General features: G+C 44.2%; 1 protein-coding gene across 1 annotated transcript in view; it reads right to left on the reverse strand.

Annotated features, from left to right (window-relative positions):
* Positions 1–20,211, reverse strand: part of LOC120021381 (latent-transforming growth factor beta-binding protein 3-like) — a 51,320-nt gene that overhangs the window by 7,531 nt on the left and 23,578 nt on the right. The window contains exons 2-18 of the mRNA XM_038965128.1: positions 13,391–13,672; positions 11,443–11,606; positions 11,224–11,329; positions 9,446–9,535; positions 9,095–9,211; positions 7,489–7,650; positions 7,248–7,364; positions 6,966–6,979; positions 6,500–6,560; positions 6,257–6,343; positions 5,987–6,115; positions 5,670–5,801; positions 5,434–5,562; positions 4,874–4,993; positions 1,659–1,781; positions 1,356–1,478; positions 1,076–1,195 (exon numbers count right to left, since the gene is read on the reverse strand). Of these exons, the coding sequence (XP_038821056.1) occupies positions 1,076–1,195; positions 1,356–1,478; positions 1,659–1,781; positions 4,874–4,993; positions 5,434–5,562; positions 5,670–5,801; positions 5,987–6,115; positions 6,257–6,343; positions 6,500–6,560; positions 6,966–6,979; positions 7,248–7,364; positions 7,489–7,650; positions 9,095–9,211; positions 9,446–9,535; positions 11,224–11,329; positions 11,443–11,606; positions 13,391–13,672 (2,076 nt within the window). The remainder of the gene's footprint in view (positions 1–1,075; positions 1,196–1,355; positions 1,479–1,658; positions 1,782–4,873; positions 4,994–5,433; positions 5,563–5,669; positions 5,802–5,986; positions 6,116–6,256; positions 6,344–6,499; positions 6,561–6,965; positions 6,980–7,247; positions 7,365–7,488; positions 7,651–9,094; positions 9,212–9,445; positions 9,536–11,223; positions 11,330–11,442; positions 11,607–13,390; positions 13,673–20,211) is intronic.

The raw sequence follows: 20,211 nt of genomic DNA on the forward strand, positions 1-20,211 counted from the left end.
TATAACCCGGAAGTGATATAAAAATAAAAATAAACTGTGTTTCTGGGACCGTCTTTCTTCCATTTAAAGGGGTATCAACCAGATTCCTTTTCCAATGGCTTCCTCAGGCTGTGACCAGGCTTTAGACATAGTTTCAGGCTTTTATTTTGAAAAATGAACGAGATTTTTCAAAACTAGTCCAGTGTCCTCCGAATAGTTCCTGCACTCGCGAGAGGAGCTCTCCATTTTCCGTTTGTCTCTTAAAGAATAGGTTATGGTCCGGTTGAAATATTATCGATTATGTTTGTTAAAAACAACCTGAGGATTGAGTATAAAAAACATTTGACATGTTTTTACGACCATTACGGATACTTTTTTGGAATTTGACGAACGGAACACGGCTTTGGTTTTCTCAAGATAATGCGCAACCCAAATAGCGTTTTTTTGTGATAAAAGTAATATTTATCGAACAAAAATAACATTTGTTGTGTAACTGGGAGTCTCGTGAGTGGAAACATCCGAAGATTATCAAAGGTAAGCGATTAATTTGATTGCTTTTCTGACTTTCGTGACCATGCTAATTTGGGGCTAGCTGTTGTAGCATTGAAAGCTACACTCACAAAAGCTTGGATTTCTTTAGCTGTAAAATATATTTTCAAAATCTGACACGATAGGTGGATTAACAACAAGCTAAACTGTGTTTTGGTATATTTCACTTGTGATTGCATGATTATAAATATTTTTAGTAATATTTTTGCATTTGGCGCCCTGCAATTCTAGCGGTTGTTTAGGAAAGTGATCCCGTAAAAGGGATCCGAAGCACAGAGAAGTTAAACCACTCTCAAAATTATTGCTTGAGAAATTGCTCTCAAGAAGCTAATTTGGTTTATTTTTTAACATTTTAATTTAAAACAATCACAGTAAGGTACTTAATTGTTACCCAGAAATGATTTGATATTGAAATAAAAATGACTGCATTGGACCTTTAAGCTTGACTTATGATAATTTCAAATAATTACAGAGCTCCACTGCCAAGTTGGTTGACAGTATATATTTTATTTCCCTGAACTCATAGAGAGGGTGGAGACTGACTGACCTTGGCACCGCCTCCCTCCGACAAGCATGTAGCCCTTCTGACATTCACAGCGGTAGGAGCCCATGCTGTTGATACAGCGCCCCCTCTGGCAGTTAGAGGGACGCTCACATTCATTTATATCTGAGGGAGGAAAAGACCACAATCAAACGGCAACTGTGTGTTTGATCACCAGCTCTATACAGTGGACATGTTACTCATACTTCACTAGTAGTGTAAAAACATTGTTAACATGTCCATGAATAGTGATATAGTGATGTGATTAATAGGAAGTAGTTCCTGCCTTCACAATGGCTGCCCTCCTGAGTGCGCTGGTATCCTGGGTAGCACTGGCACTGGAAGGAGCCTTCTGTGTTGACACAGCGCCCGTTGGCACACAGTCTTTCATCCTCACACTCGTCAATGTCTGGAGGGGAGAGAAGGAGACATGCAGTCTGTCAATAAAACCTGTACACCCATTGGTGTTCTTTGTTCAATATTATGAAGAAATACTGGTAAACACTATACCACTGCAAGTCTGCAAGCATATAATGGTGTGTGTGTAGAACTAATAGATATTCTATTCAATGTTAATGAGTACACTGACCTCTGCAGCCTTTGCTGTCTGCAGCTGGGAGGAAGCCTTCATTACAGAGGCAGCGGTAGGTTCCTGGCAGGTTCTCACAGCGCCCGTTGGGACACACCCCACGCTTCTGGCACTCATTGACATCTAGTGGAAAGAGAGGGATTGCAGGCAGTGATTTACACTGAGTATACAACACATCCCTCACTGATGTGACTCATTAAATCCACTTAAATCAATATAGCTGAAGGGGAGGAGACAGATAAAAAATGTATTTTTAAAACCTTGAGACAATTGAGACATGGATTGTGTATGTGTGCCATTCAGAGGGTGAATGGGCAAGACAAAAGATTTAAGTGCTTTTGAACATGGTATGGTAGTAGGTGCCAGACGCACCGGTTTGTTTCAAGAACTGCAACGCTGTTGGGTTTTTCACGCTCAACAGTTTCCTGTGTGTATCAAGAAAGGTCCACCACCAAAAGGACATCAGACAACTTGACACAACTGTGAGAATCCTTGGAGTCAACATGGGCCAGCATCCCCTGTGAAATGCTTTTGACACCTTGTTGAGTCCATGAACTGACGAATTGAGGCTGTTCTGAGTGCAAAAAAAAGGGGGGGGGGGGTGGAACTCAATATTAGGAAGATGTTTCTAATGTTTGGTATACTTATGGTATATAAACCCTAGATTATTGATGCTATGTATTGATCATTGAGAGACTTTGAAGCCATCGGTCATCCATATTGGCACTCCCCAGTAGGAGCAGTCCTCCACAGGAATTCATGGAATTCTACAGTATTTCAATTGAATGTTTCAAGGACAAAATTACATGTATTTAAGTATTTTGGTTGTTGTAGTGGGGACAGTAACATTAGTAATCTAAAACAGATATGAAAATGTAGGAAATGCTTTATTAATTTTTTTCATTTTGTATTTTTATGTTTAGCTCACATAATATAATTTAAACGTATGCATTAAGGTGTCTGTAATATAATAAATGTGACAAAAAAACGAATGTAGACATTAATGCATGCATTTATATAGCTTCCAAAATATTTTTTACAACGGTGGGGGTATCAAGATGGGGGCACGGTGGCTTCAGCACAGCGATCCCTATCAGTCATCTAGTGTTTATACACTGCTCAAAAAAATAAAGGGAACACTTAAACAACACAATGTAACTCCAAGTCAATCATACTTCTGCGAAATCAAACTGTCCACTTAGGAAGCAACACTGATTGACAATAAATTTCACATGCTGTTGTGCAAATGGAATAGACAAAAGGTGGAAATTATAGGCAATTAGCAAGACACCCCCAATAAAGGAGTGGTTCTGCAGGTGGTGACCACAGACCACTTCTCAGTTCCTATGCTTCCTGGCTGATGTCTTGGTCACTTTTGAATGCTGGCGGTGCTTTCACTCTAGTGGTAGCATGAGACGGAGTCTACAACCCACACAAGTGGCTCAGGTAGTGCAGCTCATCCAGGATGGCACATCAATGCGACCTGTGGCAAGAAGGTTTGCTGTGTCTGTCAGCGTAGTGTCCAGAGCATGGAGGCGCTACCAGGAGACAGGCCAGTACATCAGGAGACGTGGAGGAGGCCGTAGGAGGGCAACAACCCAGCAGCAGGACCGCTACCTCCGCCTTTGTGCAAAGAGGAGCACTGCCAGAGCCCTGCAAAATGACCTCCAGCAGGCCACAAATGTGCATGTGTCTGCTCAAACGGTCAGAAACAGACTCCATGAGGGTGGTATGAGGGCCTGACGTCCACAGGTGGGGGTTGTGCTTACAGCCCAACACCGTGCAGGACGTTTGGCATTTGCCAGAGAACACCAAGATCGGCAAATTCGCCACTGGCGCCCTGTGCTCTTCACAGATGAAAGCAGGTTCACACTGAGCACATGTGACAGACGTGACAGAGTCTGGAGACACCGTGGAGAACGTTCTGCTGCCTGCAACATCCTCCAGCATGACCGGTTTGGCGGTGGGTCAGTCATGGTGTGGGGTGGCATTTCTTTGGGGGGCCGCACAGCCCTCCATGTGCTCGCCAGAGGTAGCCTGACTGCCATTAGGTACCGAGATGAGATCCTCAGACCCCTTGTGAGACCATATGCTGGTGTGGTTGGCCCTGGGTTCCTCCTAATGCAAGACAATGCTAGACCTCATGTGGCTGGAGTGTGTCAGCAGTTCCTGCAAGAGGAAGGCATTGATGCTATGGACTGGCCCGCCCGTTCCCCAGACCTGAATCCAATTGAGCACATCTGGGACATCATGTCTCGCTCCATCCACCAACGCCACGTTGCACCACAGACTGTCCAGGAGTTGGCGGATGCTTTAGTCCAGGTCTGGGAGGAGATCCCTCAGGAGACCATCCGCCACCTCATCAGGAGCATGCCCAGGCGTTGTAGGGAGGTCATACAGGCACGTGGAGGCCACACACTACTGAGCCTCATTTTGACTTGTTTTAAGGACATTACATCAAAGTTGGATCAGCCTGTAGTGTGGTTTTCCACTTTAATTTTGAGTGTGACTCCAAATCCAGACCTCCATGGGTTGATAAATTTGATTTCCATTGATAATTTTTGTTTGATTTTGTTGTCAGCACAGTCAACTATGTAAAGAAAAAAGTATTTAATAAGAATATTTCATTCATTCAGATCTAGGATGTGTTATTTTAGTGTTCCCTTTATTTTTTTGAGCAGTGTATAAACAATTGGTTGCAGGTTGCAGGGGTGGAGTATGGGGGGATAGAAACACATTCAGTAATACAGAGGAATACCAGCTCTACACAGCCCTGACTGACTGGATTCGCTTCGTGCCCGTTGGAATCCTGCCTGCTGCTGTGTGTCTGGGTCTCCCTCTGGCTGATTTACTGACTATGACTGATCAAGTCCATTCTCTCCATCACACAGCTCTGAATAGTGAATACCTTCCATGTCATGGTTCAGACAAAACACACTGGGGAAGATCAACATATTAAATGTTCAGAATCAATATTCTACTTTCTTATTTGACTGGCCTTCATAGTTTTTCCATAAGACTATCCTATTCACCATTCAGTAACGCCGACTACGGTGACATGGCCACTAGGTGGCAATACATCACCAAACGTAATGTTAGTTAGAAACCTTAGAACAACAGCGAGATAGACAGTTAAAGGTAACGAAGGGAGTTGATTTGTGTGTGTGTTCTCTTTAGTATGTGTTTATCCATGTGTATGAAGACGTAGGTCTCACCGTAGCAGACCCCACCCTGGGCCTGGTGACCAGAGAAGCAGGGAACACACTCATAGGAGCCTGGAGTGTTCTCACACTGCTCATTGGGACAGCTGCTGGGGTCCAGACACTCATTTATATCTGAGACAAGAGAATACACCAGACAAACACAGCCATTCATACACACAAGAGCATTATTAAACCAATGCAGACACACATACAAATACATTGAGTGTAGAAAACATTAGGAACCCCCCCGCCTTTATGGCCACAGAACAGCCTCAATTTGTCGGGGCATGAACTACAAGGTGTAAAAAGCGTTCCACAGGGACGCTGACCCAAGGCTTAAAAATCCTTATTTTACCTGTCTCCTCCCCTTCATCTACACTGATTGAAGTGGATTTAACAACTTATATCAACAAGGGATCATAGCTTTCACCTGGATTCACCTGGTCAGTCTATGTCATGGAATGAGCATTTTAATGTTTTATGCACTCAGTGTACTTACACATAGAACACACACAAATGTAGACAAACATGCACCCTACGAATAGAGAAACGAGGACAGCAGCAGTGCATACCTTCACAGGCTGGCTGGCGTTGGGACTTGCTCCTGAAGCCTTTGTGACAATCACACTTATAAGACCCTGGCAGGTTAACACACTGACCCCCCTGCCCACAGATGTCCGGCTTGGAGCACTCATTCACATCTAAAGATAAGTCCAAAACACACTAATGAGAAATCACAAGTGACAACGTAAAGACAAAACAGCGAGAAACAGAAAAAAGAAAACATATAAACCCACACACCACCCACCTACACATCTGAGTTTCCCATGATACACCAAGAGCTTGTAGCCATGGAGACAACGGCAGCGGTAGGAGCCTTCTGTGTTGATGCAGATGCCTCTTCCATGGTCACATGGCTCAGCATCACACTCATCATCATCTGGTAGAGAGGGGTAACTTGGAGGTTTAGGGAATTGGGAGGTTACAACTCCTTTTGAGAATTGACACGCAAGTTCAATGAAACTATTCTGAAATATGGTTCGTTATATGGCTCTGGTCAAAGTACTTTGCCCAGTAAATACCTCCCATTCTTTTGGACATGTCTCTGTCAGTCCCTTGACTTACCCACACAGGCGTTCCTCTGAGGGTGGAGCCGGTAGCCAGCGTAGCACTCACACTTGTAGCCAGTGTGCAAATTGACACACTCCCCATGGCCACAGAGGTTCCTGTTCAGCCTGCACTCGTCTGTCTCTGCTGTGGGGAGGGGGGCACACAGCAATCTACATAAGACGGTTGATCTCTGGACTGTACATCCCATCATGGAGGCGACAACGTTGCAGCTCTTAATGTGAACATGAGATGGTCGTTTTGATTGGACTGTGTAGTGGAACTCACGTGAGACCTGCGTCTGTGCCACCTCCAGGGGGTCACTGTCTGGGTTCAACCTGATGATGGGTGGAGGGGTGGGCTTGGTGATGATCTCTGTAGGATCAACCAGAGAAACACACAGACCCACTCAATGCCCCATGTCTCCCTGAATATCATCAGGCTTTCCTAGTAAAAGGTCTCTCTTGACCTCAACAGGACTTTCTGGATGAATTCAAGTGAAATAAAGAATAAAGGAATGAGAGGGCGTACCAGGGCCGCGGGGGGCGTGGGTGGAGAGCTGCATGGGTGTGGTCGTCTCTGGAGGCTCCTCCTACAGGACAGGACATAGAGACACAGGCCAGTATGAAAATGCAGGGGCACAACTTTCACTGGGGACATTCTGAACTTGCATTTTTGTTCCCTCCAGTTTTATCACTGGAATGTGATACAAAACGAGGCAACGGTGTGCTTTAGGACCATGCGGAAGCCTCAGAGCGGTCGGGTAGGCTGTTTGGAGTGTTTATCCAACTGGATAAAAAGAAAATAGGCCCCTCCACTTCTAAAACCAAAGTTGCACCCCTGGCGAAAATGTATGCACTCACTACTTACTGTAAGTGCTCTGGACAAGAACGTCTGCCAAACGACAAAAAATGTCAAAAATGTAAAATGTAAGAGGAGCTGCACACACACAGTCTCTCACACAATGACTGTTGTCTAAAAGAAAATAGATTCTTACCGGGGGCTTGACTTCTGAAAAGAGAAACCACAGAGAAAAACAGGTAAAAATGCAGAATAATTACGTATTGTAATTCACAGATTCTGAATTTTAGGAACTATTAAATAACAATAATATGAAGGCATCCCAATAACCTGACAGAATGCTCTCACAAGCTTAGCAATATCATCTTTCTAAGTGACTAAGAGACTCCAGAATGTAGGACATCTGTTGGCAGGCAGACAAAGGTAATCATGCCAAGCCTTCATCTACGTCTTGGGAAAGCCACGGTGACGTACTCACCCTCCTGCTTGTGCTCCTGCTCCAGGCTGGTGTGGATCTGAGGAGGGAACGCCACCGTCTCCCGGACACTATGGAGGAAGTAGCCCTTCCCTGCTGGACAGATCTTGCTGAAGGAGGCTGGGGGACCAGGGAGAGAGGACAGAGAAGGAAAAACAGGGGATCAGATGAGCACTAATCATACAGCATATCACCTGTCAAATATTGGAAAATGTACCCCGCTCTCCTCTTGCATTCTACTGACCTGTGCCGTCTTGGGGACACCTCTCACAGCTGGAGCCCCATGCCTTGCCCACGGTGCAGCAGCACATCTCCTGGGACAGGCGCGTGGGTAGGGCGTGCTCACAGCGACCCGCATCCGTTGCCATGAGGAAACACTGAGCCTGCTCCACCGGAGACGGAGACTCTGACAGCCAGGACCAATCAGAACAGAGCAAAACCCAACAGAGGTCTGAGCTAAGACTTTAGGCTGACAAAAGAGGTAAATCGGCGTAGTGCTATTTATTGAGAGGAAAATCATATGAAATTTCTATAATTTCAGATGAGTGGCATTTTAAATCATGGAAATAATGGATGATGCTGTAAAGACAGCACGAAAAATATTGGGACATCAAAGCTCAGCTGTCTGCTTTGGTGACAGCTTTGTGGATGTGAAACACATTTCAGCCTCTCGATTGCCAACAAATAAAAAAAACAATTTAACACTTCACAGTCTCTAAACCAGCCCCAGATGGGAGGAGAGGAGACAGGAGAATCAAGTGAATAGTGCTGCTGCTACTGAAAACGATATGTCTGTGCTGAGTGAATGCAGAGTCTGTGTAGAGCAGGGCACAGATTCACAAAACCTTAAGAAATTTTTTTTTCCTTAACTATAGATTTATGAGGAAAGTTAAGCAAATTTGCTGTTCCTCTTAAAGGTTCTTGGAAATGTTCTTGCATTATTTCTTATGTTTCTCCTTACGCAAAAAGTTTAAAAGTTAGATTCTTGAAAATAAAGTTATTGAATTTGTTCTTGAAAAAGTTATTAATTCCAAGATAAGTAAACCATTGTCTTAAACTCAGGGCAGTGAGAGAATATGCTAATGAAGGCAACCAAACATGTTTATTTAACTTGATCTGAACATTTTAAACCCAAGAACATGTTTTAGAACAATAATCTCGGTACGAAATATGCTAACGTGATTGCCATTGCTAGCTATATAGCTAGCTGTCACACCCTGATCTGTTTCGCTAGCTGTCACACCCTGATCTGTTTCGCTAGCTGTCACACCCTGATCTGTTTCACCTGTCCTTGTGATTGTCTCCACCCCCCTCCAGGTGTCGCCCATCTTCCCCATTATCCCCTGTGTATTTATACCTGTGTTCTTTGTTTGTCCGTTGCCAGTTCGTCTTTTTTGTCAAGTCAACATGTGGTTTTCTCAGCTCCTGCTTTGTCCCAGTCTCTCTTTTCTCGCCACCCCGGTTTTGACCCTTACCTCTCCTATCTCTGAGCCCCCTGCCCGACTACTCTGCCTGTCCTGACCCTGAGCCCGCCTGCCGTCCTGTACCTTTGCCCCTATACTCTGGATTATCGTCCCCTGCCTGCCTTGACCTGTCGTTGCCTGCCCCTGTTGATATAATAAACATTGTTACTTCGACAGTCTGCATCTGGGTCTTACCTTGATTCCTGATACAAGCTAAAGCAGATATTTGAAAAGTTCATCAGAAAATCATGAATTATTAAGAAATGTTGGAGGAATTGCACTTATGAACTTTTGATTTTTTTTCTTAAGAAGCTTCTTAAGGTTTTGCGAAAGAAGTGTTTTGTGAATCTGGGCACAGGTCTGTCTGGAAAAGGTTCAGAGTCTCACCCACACATCTGGTCCTGTCCAGGGTGAAGCCAGGCTTACAGGCACACAGGAAACTACCCTGGGTGTTCAGGCAGTCCCCGTTCTGACACACCCCCTGCATGGTGCACTCGTTGATGTCTTACAGGTGAGTGGCAAAGAAAAAGAGAGTGGGGGGAGAGAGAGAGTGGGGGGAGAGAGAGTGTGGGGGGAGAGAGAGTGCGGGCGGAGAGAGAGAGTGGGGGACAAAGTGAGGGAAGAGAGAGTGAAAGAGAAAGTGAGGATTGGCTTGTCAGAGAAGCAGTAGCTGTAGGACATGGGCAAAGATTTACACTCATACCAAATGTGTACCAAACAAAACTTGGTTCATGTTACCTTGACAGTGGGTGCTGTTGAGTCTCTTGTAGCCCAGAGGGCAGGTGGAACCATAGTCCTCTATGATGGTCTGCAGCTTCACTCCAGCATCTGAGGGGGAAAGCAGGGAATGAGGGGTGAAAAAAGGGGGGACAAAATGTAGGAATGCGAGGGGAAGGGGACACACTACACACAGCTCATCAACAAAAATAAATACTATTCATCAAACACTGGGTAGAACATTCTAGAAATGTTTGCGAATCTGAGAACAAAGACTAATCCAGTAATGGCATCATCCTACGTCAGAACTCTCCTACTCTGTTTCTAATAGGAGTAGGGTCTGAGATAATTTTTTCCAGTTAGTCATACACTAAGCAGCTAGCTCATTCAGCTGTTCCTTGTTTTGTCTGGACACACTGTCAACATAGTAAGTGTGTGTAATATCATGGGACAAATGATTGATCAGAGCCTAGGTTTGAGAGATTACGGCAGAGGAGGCTGGTGGGAGGAGCTATAGGAGGACAGGCTCATTGTAATGGCTGGAATGGAATAAATGTGGTTTCCATATGTTTGATGTGTTTGCTCTCGTTCCATTTATTCAATTCAAGCAAATACAATGAGCCCGTCCTCCTATAGCTCCTCCCACCAGCCTCCTCTGGATTCTGGGAATCCCAAGTCTGAGCAAGAGAACCAAGGAGTACTACGAGGAGGAAAACAAAAGAGGGGTAAAACAACCACACCAAACTCCACCTCATCTGGGAAATAGAGATTAAACAGAAATGAATCAAATGAAGATAGAAAAATATAGAAAACAGTGATCGATGAGTGCATTGATGACTACCAGGCAGAAATATGTCAAGAAAACTGTGGGAACATTTCCCCCAGAATACCTTTCAAAAATAGATTGAAAGAAAAGTACAACTTTAAAAAGTTCAATGCTTCCCAAGAAAGGCCCAGAATCATATTTTCCGCTTCTCCCTTTTGTCTGTTCATTCACAGAAGCCTTTTCATACAAACAATACAACGTTCCTACAACGTTACTAGAAAATAGACGAGAAGCATGCCAGACAGGGATCCCGCTGTCCCAAATTTAAAGAATAACCAGAACTATCCTTTTCTTACAAAGGTTTCTTTGTCTGACTCACAACTGAGGAATGGAGTAATAGAAAAATGAAGTGGACAAGATTTTCGTGGGGCGCAGCTTGAAATTCAATCTTCGGAAATTTGATGACAGTATTCCACTGGCCTGGCACATGGGAAGACACGTAACTTCAGGGTACTTCTCTCTCTCTCTCCCTCTCTTTCTCTCTCTCTCTCTCCCTCTCTCTCTCACTTGAGCTCATACACACAAATACACACACACACACACGCACACGCTTATAAAACACAGACATACACATACATTTATTGTGTTGAATGAATGATTTGTGGGGACGCTTGATGTTTTTTGCTCCGTGAACAAATGACTTAATGCCTATAACAGCAGAGAGATCCAGATCTGCCAAGGAGTCAGATTATAAACAATGGAAAGTCAGTTATCACACATTGACAGATAATAATCAAGATACATGACAGATATACAGTTAGAGATGGAGGACAGAAGATCGCAAATGAAAGAATGGCAGATCACCAGTATTTCAGAAAGGACGCACACACACACACACACACACACACACACACACACACACACACACACACACACACACACACACACACACACACACACACACACACACACACACACACACACACACACACACACACACACACACACACACACTGAGGCAATTGGTACTCACATGGTAGCTTGGGACATTTATAACATTTGTTTTGTCCCCAGGAGTTCCCCACACTTCCACAGCAGTCCTCCTGATTGGTCAGTACAGGGAGAGGGGTACTGCTACACTGAAGCACATGGTGTGAAAGAGGGAAATGCACAAAATAGCATTTGAAAAAAACACAATACATTTATTGAATGTAAAGTGTTAATCACTGTGTTGATGGGCGGTGTAACTCACAGCTTGTTTGGGTGTGGTCTCCTGGAAGCACCGCCCCCTGGGTTTGTGCGTCTGAGGGGTCAAGCGTGTCACAGTTTTATGAGGGGGTTTGGAATTAGATTGGTCGAGAGGACGGATGACAACGGATGTGTCGTGTGTATGGTGGACACGCACATTAAACTGCACTGAAAAGAGAGAGCGATAGTGAAGGGGGGGGGGGGGGGGGGGGGAGAAACACATGGGAGATAACATGAATATGACTACAGTTCTGTATAATGTCAGCCAAAATAAACTTCTACAGTGGCAAGAAAAAGTATGTGAACCCTTTGGAATTATCTGGACTTCTTCATAAATCGATCATAAAATGTTATCTGATCTTCATCTAAGTCACAACAACAGACAAGCACAGTCTGCTTAAACTTATAACACACAAGTTCTTGTATTCTTCTTGTCTATATTGAATACATAATTTCAACATTCACAGTGTACATTGGAAAAAGTATGTGAATACCTAGGCTAATGACTTCTCCAAAAGTCATTGCAGTCAGGAGTCAGCTTACCTGGAGTACAATCATTGAGATGAGGTTGGAGATGTTGGTTAGAGCTGCCCTGCCCTATAAAAAACACTCACAAAATTTGAGTTTGCTTTTCACAAGAAGCATTGCCTGATGTCTCGAACAAAATAGATCTCAGAAGACCCAAGATGAAGAACTGATGACTTGCATAAAGCTGGAAAGGGTTCAAAAAGTATCTAAGGGAGAGGTGTACTGCTAAACTGAAGCACATGGTGTCCACGGTAAGACACATTGTCTATAAATGGAGAAAGTTAAGCACTGTTGCTACTCTCCCTAGGAGTGGCCGTCCTGCAAAGATGACTGCAAGAGCACAGCGCAGAATGCTCAATGAGGTTAAGAAGAATCCTAGAGTGTCAGCTAAAGACTTACAGAAATCTCTGGAACATGCTTACATCTCTGTTGATGAGTGTATGATACGTCAAACACTAAACAAGAATGGTGTTCATGGGAGGACACCACGGAAGAAGCCATTGCTGTCCAAAATAAACATTGCTGCACGTCTGAAGTTCGCAAATGAGCATCTGGATTCGCTGGCAAAATATTCTGTGGACAGATGAAACTACAGCTGAGTTGTTTGGAAAGAACACACAACACTATGTGTGGAGAAAAAAAGGCACAGCACACCAACATCAAAACCTCATCCCAACTGTAAACTATGGTGGCGGGAGCATCATGGTTTGGAGCTGCTTTGCTGCATCAGGGCCTGGACAACTTGCTATCATCGACGGAAAAATGAATTCCCAAGTTTATCAAGGCATTTTGCAGGAGAATGTAAGGCTATCTGTCTGCCAATTGAAGCTCAACAGAAGTTGGGGGATGCAACAGGACAGCGACCCAAAACACAGAAGTAAATAAACAACAGAATGGCTTCAACAGAAGAAAATACGCTTTCTGGAGTGGCCCAGTCAGAGTCCTGACCTCAACCCTATTGAGATGCTGTGGCATGACCTCAAGTTAGCAGTTCACACCAGACATCTCAATAATATTGCTGAACTGAAACAGTTTTGAAAAGAGGAATAGTCCAAAATTCCTCCTGACCGTTGTGCCGTTCTGATCTGCAACTACAGAAAATGTTTGGTTGAGGTTATTTCTGTTATTAAAACCAAGGGTTCACATACTTTTTCCACCCTGCACTGTGAATGTTTACACGGTGTGTTCAAAAAAGACATGAAAACGTATAATTGTTTGTGTGCTATTAGTGTAAGCAGACTGTGCTTGTCTATTGTTGTGACTTAGATGAAGATCAGATCAAATTTTATGACCAATTTATTTGAAGTCCAGGTAATTCCAAAGGGTTCACATTATTTTTCTTGCCACTGTATATGGGCACAGGTATTAAAATATACAGAAATGTGGCTGTGGTTTCAGTGACAACAGCTTGACATGATGGGTACCTTCTGATGAGTGGTGACCTGCCCCTTGTGCCAGGGGCAGGGTGAACACAGAGTGGGTCTGTGTCAGCTGTGGTCGCCCCATGGCCGCCTGCTCTCCCTGGCTCTGGCCGTCTGGCAGCACCGACAGGGTGTATACGGGCTGCTTGTTGCCCCGCGCCGCCTGGGCCTCGGGCATCTGCCGTAGCGGGAACTGGCACAGCCGACCAGTGAAACCTGGCGGGCACAGGCAGTGAGTCCGCGAGCTGCACACCCCTCCATTCATACAGGTCAGTGGACACACAACTAGAAAGACAGGGAGAGAGAAAAAGGTGTTGTTATTGAATACAAACTAAAACACATCACCAAGCCATGAGTAGTATAGGAAAGGAGAAACAGAGCACATGTCAAACATCATCCATCAACATCATGTAATGTCAGCCCTTTTTCATTTAGAGCATTCTTTTAAACAGGGAACAGTTGGGACTTCTACAATAGCAGGGAACAGTTGGGACTTCTACAATAGCAGGAACATAGATCCAAAACAAAACCCTGATGTCCGCAGCTTCCAGTATGAGTCACTTTGGATTTCGGGACTAAATGCCACGGTCAAATCACATCAGTTCCATGTGCAAATAAACTGCCTCAGCCAATCAGCAGCAGGGAGCAGAAGTTGAGAGCTAGATGTTCCGGTTTTCCACTAAGTTCCACTAAGTTCCACTAAGCCGTTAACAAGGCGACAATCCATCTTAACTCCTCCTCCACATTTACTAGATTGGTTGAAAAGTACAGAAGACCACCTCCCCCAACATGTTTTTTTCTTCTCCTCATCAAGCCCAGTATGTAGGGCCTTGAAACTCAACTCTGGACCTCGAAGCCAGTTCCACTGTATTTTTTCATTGTTCCCCTCTAATCAGGGTCTGAATTAGACCTGGAACACCAGGTGTGTGCAATTTATTATCAGGAAGAACAGAAAACCAGCAGTCTCCGGACCTCGTAGGGTAAGAGTTGAATGACCCTGACTTAGGGGATGTAGTTTCAGGCGTATCTTATACGCCTGCTACGCTAGGTTAGGGCAGACCAGAGCAGAGCAGAGACTTGAAACCACAGGAGCTCTGCTATGCCATATATACTGCTCCGTAGGTTTCCCTTTGTGTTTACTTTTCTAGGAGCTGCTTTTCTCCCTAAAGGACAATCAGATGAAACAGTGGGGGCAGAGTACACACCAGACTGAGACCATCAGCAGAAATAATACCCAGGAAGACTGGTGCATTAATAACGCACATATTAGAATAGACATACCACAAATTGCACTAAATAATATAAACAGTAACAAATTGTCACGTTCCTGACCTGTTTTCTGTTATTTTTGTATGTGTTTAGTTGGTCAGGGCGTGAGTTGGGGTGGGCATTCTATGTTTTGTGTTTCTATGTTTAGGTCACTTGTAATTAGCCTTATATGGTTCTCAATCAGGGACAGGTGTTTGACGTTTCCTCTGATTGAGAACCATATAAAGGTTGGCTGTTCACACTGTTTGTTTGTGGGTGATTGTCTTCCGTGTCTGTGTCTGTGCACCACACGGGACTGTTTCGTTTGTTCGTTCGTTTGTGTCGTCTGTACCAGTTCATGCGTTCTTCGTGTATATGTAAGTTCGTTTGTTCGGGTCTGTTTGACTTCGTTTATTATTTTGTAAATTCTCAAGTGTGTTTAGTTTCGTCTTGTTTAATAAATATTCATGTCGTATCACAACGCTGCATTTTGGTCCTCCGATCCTTCTCTCCTCTCCTCGTCCGAGGAGGAGGAAGAACTAGACTGTCGTTACACAAATGGACATTTTTACAATTTATCATTCCCAAAATGTTGTAGTTGTCACGTTCCTGACCTGTTTTCCCTTGTTTTTGTATTTATTTAGTTGGTCAGGGCGTGAGTTGGGTGGGTTGTCGATGTGTGATTTTTATGTTGGGATTTTGTGTGTTCGGCCTGGTATGATTCTCAATCAGAGGCAGCTGTCAATCGTTGTCCCTGATTGAGAATCATACTTAGGCAGCCGGGGTTTCACGTGTGTTTTGTGGGTGTTTGTTTTCCGTGTCAGTGTTTGTACCACACGGGACTGTTTCGTTTGTTTAGTCTGATCCTGTTCGTGCGTTCTTCGTTATATGTAAGTTCACATGTTCAGGTCTGTTGACGTCGTTTGTTGTTTTATATCGTTTTTCAGTGTTCTTCGTTTCGTCTTCTTTAAAAATAAATCAAACATGTATTCTCCACAAGCTGCGTTTTGGTCCGATCCATGCTCCTCCTCAGACAAGGAGGAGAACAATCGTTACAGTAGTCTCTCTATGTCCCATATTGTGTTCATGAAAGAAGTCAGAAGCGGAAGCTCAGTTGTTTGGATGTCTTGCCCTGCAGTCTAACATAACAGAATCACAGGGATGCAGGCAGCGTGAGTCCCTGGGCAGGCAGGCAGAGAGAGAGATACGGCTCATCATGTCTGACGGAGACCCACCCAGTGGTTGAGAGGAGGCCTGTTCGTGTTACCCGCCCGGCAGAGCAAAGCTCCACACACTGGAGCAATTAGCCCTGGACTGCCTCAGAGTCTAGGCTGCTGTGTAATAACGGGACTGGATGCCCTCAAACACAACAGGGAAATTTTTAAACCAATGAAAGTCAAGGAAAATAGCAACTGGAGAAATCCCTCTAATGTTTAAATGTGCAGCGGGGTGGGCTGGGCTGTTCTGACGCAGCCTGCACCATAATTACCCGTGACAGTGGTCTTTAACCCAGAGCAGGCAGCTACATGCAGCAGTAGGTTACTGGGGAGGCTCACAGATAGCAGGGGAAAACATGGAGAGTAATCCAGCTGGAGAAGGACTTCCCTAAAAGGGAGAGTGGAGAGCAGAGCTCTCCAGACATCTATTGTGTGTCTGGCTGACTTTTCGTCTCAGTAGAGAGAGAGAGAGAGAGAGAGAGAGAGAGAGCGAGAGAGAGAGAGAGAGAGAGAGAGAGAGAGAGACTATGGGAGGTGCACAGTACTACATAGAGCCTTGACTACATGGTACTCTATTCCATATCAAGTAACTCATCAAAGCAGTAAAATTAGATTAAAAAAAACAGATAAAAATACACGTTATGGAACAGCGGGACCTGTAAGGCAACACAAACATAGACACATGCATACCAACACACAATAACATACGCACTATACACACATGTACACATGGATTTTGTGTTATAGATATGTGGTAGTAGAATAGAGGCCTGAGGGCACACACTTTATATGTTGTGAAATCTGTTATGAATGTATTGTAATGTTTTTAAAATGTATAACTGCCTTCATTTTGCTGGACCCCAGGAAGAGCTAATGATCCATAATAAATAATAAATACAAATACAAAATACAATTGGGAAGACAGAGAAAGAGAAAGAGAAAGAAAGACAGGAGTGTAACTTCCATCCAAACCCGACTATATAACTAAAACCCACAGAGACTGGAGAGACAACATAGGAAAAGTCTGGTAAGGCTTGGGGACAGGGCCGGTCTCTCAGAGAGAACAGAGTAGACCCTCTGACACACACACACACACACACACACACACACACACACACACACACACACACACACACACACACACACACACACACACACACACACACTCAAGCTATACTTAGGTCCCCTCCATGACAAACAACAGGAAGGGCTCCTTTGAAAAAAATAACACAGCCCTTAGGTAACGGTACTTCAAATTATATTTCTGTCTCCAAGAAAATGTTGTGCACATGCCATGAAGCAGACTGTACTTCACGGTGGTTAAAACAAATCAGGTGAATGAGTCATTCGTTTTGATGTTTAGAAGTAACAGACACTGTAGCACAGGGCTGTCTGCCATTTCAAGCACATCTCTTGATGTGTGCTTGTATTTAGAATGGTATTCCCTTTCCCACAGATTAGCTACAGTAGTTGGATGGAGGACTGTTGACTCACCACATACAGTAACTAATCAGGTAGAGAGGGTGGACCTTCAAGTCCACTAATCAGTCTACACCACACTGACTGGATCAGGAGACCAGGACTCAAACTGGTCCTCTTACAGTGTACAGGAGGGGTTTAAACTAGACTCTCCCCCACATCTGCTTCGTCTATCTAAACCAACCCAGGGCAGTTTGAGAAACATGGGCATAATACACATGGACTAATGCTTTCTGCAGACTGTCTGGGTGAGTGAGACGATGTGGGACTGTTTGTAATGGTCTGAGTGTAGCTGGTGCAGAGGAGTCAGGCGCAGAACAGCAGAGATGACTAACACAAGTAACTTTCCTCAAATATTCCAATAACATGTCGTAATACCGAGCCCACAATAACGGACCGAACATACATAAAACAATCACGCACAAAAACCATGGAGAAAACAGAGCGTTAAATAATGAACATGTAATTGAGGAATTGAAACCAGGTGTGTAAAACAAAGACAAAACAAATGGAAAATGAAAAGTGGATCGGCGATGGTTAGAAGGCCGGTGACGTCGACCGCCGAACGCCGCCCGAACAAGGAGAGGGACCGACTTCGGCGGAAGTCGTGACACTGTTATGATCCAGTCATGATAACATGTGTTCCACTGCATCCCTGAATTATGAAACCCAACTGGGCACAGAATGTCTGCAGAGGTGAAAATGTCCCACTCTGTTTAGTGGGTAGCAGACAGTGTCAGAATGACCTAGCGTAGATCATCTGAAACACTAGAGCCACCCAGCTTTAAGCTCTATTACCATGCCAACAAATGGGCAAAGACTGGTGGAATCAAAGTTGTTTCCACATCATTTTAACACAAAATGTCTATTCGATGACGCTGAATCTCCACGGAAAACTGATTGTACTTGCAAAAAGTCGTCAACGTAAGGGAATAAAAATAAAAAAACGAACATAAATCCAATGACATGGTGACATTTGTTGTTGATTTCACATTGAATTCACGTTAGTTTACAACTCAACCAAATGTAATACAAAACTATATGTTGAACTCACGTCTGTGCCCAGTGGGTGGTGCTATCTAGGCTATATTATACAGCACTATATATTATAAAGCACTTCTATGAAACCCATGATCCCAATATGGATATCAATTCTCGGCCCCCACCATTAATAACGAGGCCCAAATCCTCAGGGGATGTGTTTTAAATTATCCTCACATGTCACTTTCACATTATACAATTTTAATGCCATGTCTTTGGAAATAGATTTCATACTCAAAATTGGCTCACAGGTATGTTCCAAACCGCATATAAAGGGAAAATCTTTTTCCTATCCAGCATGTGCTGGAAGCGAAAGAGAGAAAAGACGGGGGAGAGGAGGAAGGAGAACTGACTTTTTTTTGTGTTTCAAAGCTCTTCTCAACATAGTGTTTTATGTGACAGAGGAGTGAGAGCTCCTTTCTCATAATGCCATGATTTAGACTGAGACAGACAGTGTGTAGGGGAGGAACTGCAGGAAACTGCAGGAAATAGAGGGAGAGAAAGAAAGAGGGATAGGAAGAGAAAGAGAGAGAGAGAGAGAGAGCGAGAGAGAGAGAGAGAAACTATGGGAGGCGCACAGTACTGTGGAGAGAGGGGAAGAAGGGGGGAGAGTGTGTGAGAAAGAGAGAAAAAAGAGAGAAAAAGAGAAAGAAAGAGAAGTAAAATAGAAAAAGTGCAATGAAAGAACCATCAGAGGGATCCAAATTAATCTGCTGTTATCGCTTCTCCAGATGCAGAGAGACTTTTTCATAAATACATACCTGTCATTCTTAAACTGTAGTGTGAGCAAGCTGAGACAACGATACACACATAGATACGAATGTACACACACACACACACACACACACACACACACACACACACACACACACACACACACACACACACACACACACACACACACACACACACACACACACACACACATACACAAAGTGTGTCCACTGATGCATTACCACAGATTTGGCACACTAACCAGCCTGGTTTCATATACTAGACGTAACATGGTAAACGTAAATCCGGGACACTCAAATTAGTATGATATGTTACGTTTGGTATGGTTACATAAGACAGAAGGTTACTTAAGGCAAAAACTAAAGTACAGTGGTTGGTCGGAGTGGATGGGTGGGAAATAAAACGAAACGTCTAGCAATCCAAAGGTTGGTGTTTGAATGTCATCACGGATAACCTTATTATTTTAGCAACTTTGCAACTATACTGAACAAAAATATAAATGCAACATGTCAAGTCTTGGTCCCATGTTTCATGAGCTGAAATAAAAGATCCCAAAAATTTTCCACAACCACAGACCATGTGTAACCATGCCAGCCCAGGACCTCCACATCCGGCTTCTTTACCTGCAGGATGGTCTGAGACGAGCCACCCAGACAGCTGATATAACTGTGGGTTTACACAACCGAAACATTTCTGCACAAACTGTCAGAAAGCTTCTCAGGGAAGCTCATCTCCGTGCTTATCATCCTCACCAGGGTCTTGACCTGACTGCAGTTTGGCGTCATAACCGACTTCAGTGGCCAAATGCTCACCTTGGATGGCCACTGGCACGCTGGAGAAATGTGCTTTTCACGGATGAATCCCAGTTTCAACTGTACCGGGCAGATGACAGAGAGCTTGTATGGCGTCGTGTGGGCGAGTGGTTTGCTGATGCCAACGTTGTGAACAGAGTGCCTCATGGTGGCGGTGGGGTTATGGTATGGGCAGGCATAAGCTACGGACAACGAACACAATTGCATTTTATCGATAGCAATTTGAATGCACAGAGATAACGTGATGAGATCCTGAGGCCCATTGTCGTGCCATTCATATGCCGCCATCACC

This window comes from Salvelinus namaycush, chromosome 26 (genome assembly GCF_016432855.1).
Source record: "Salvelinus namaycush isolate Seneca chromosome 26, SaNama_1.0, whole genome shotgun sequence".
Lineage (NCBI taxonomy): Eukaryota > Metazoa > Chordata > Actinopteri > Salmoniformes > Salmonidae > Salvelinus > Salvelinus namaycush.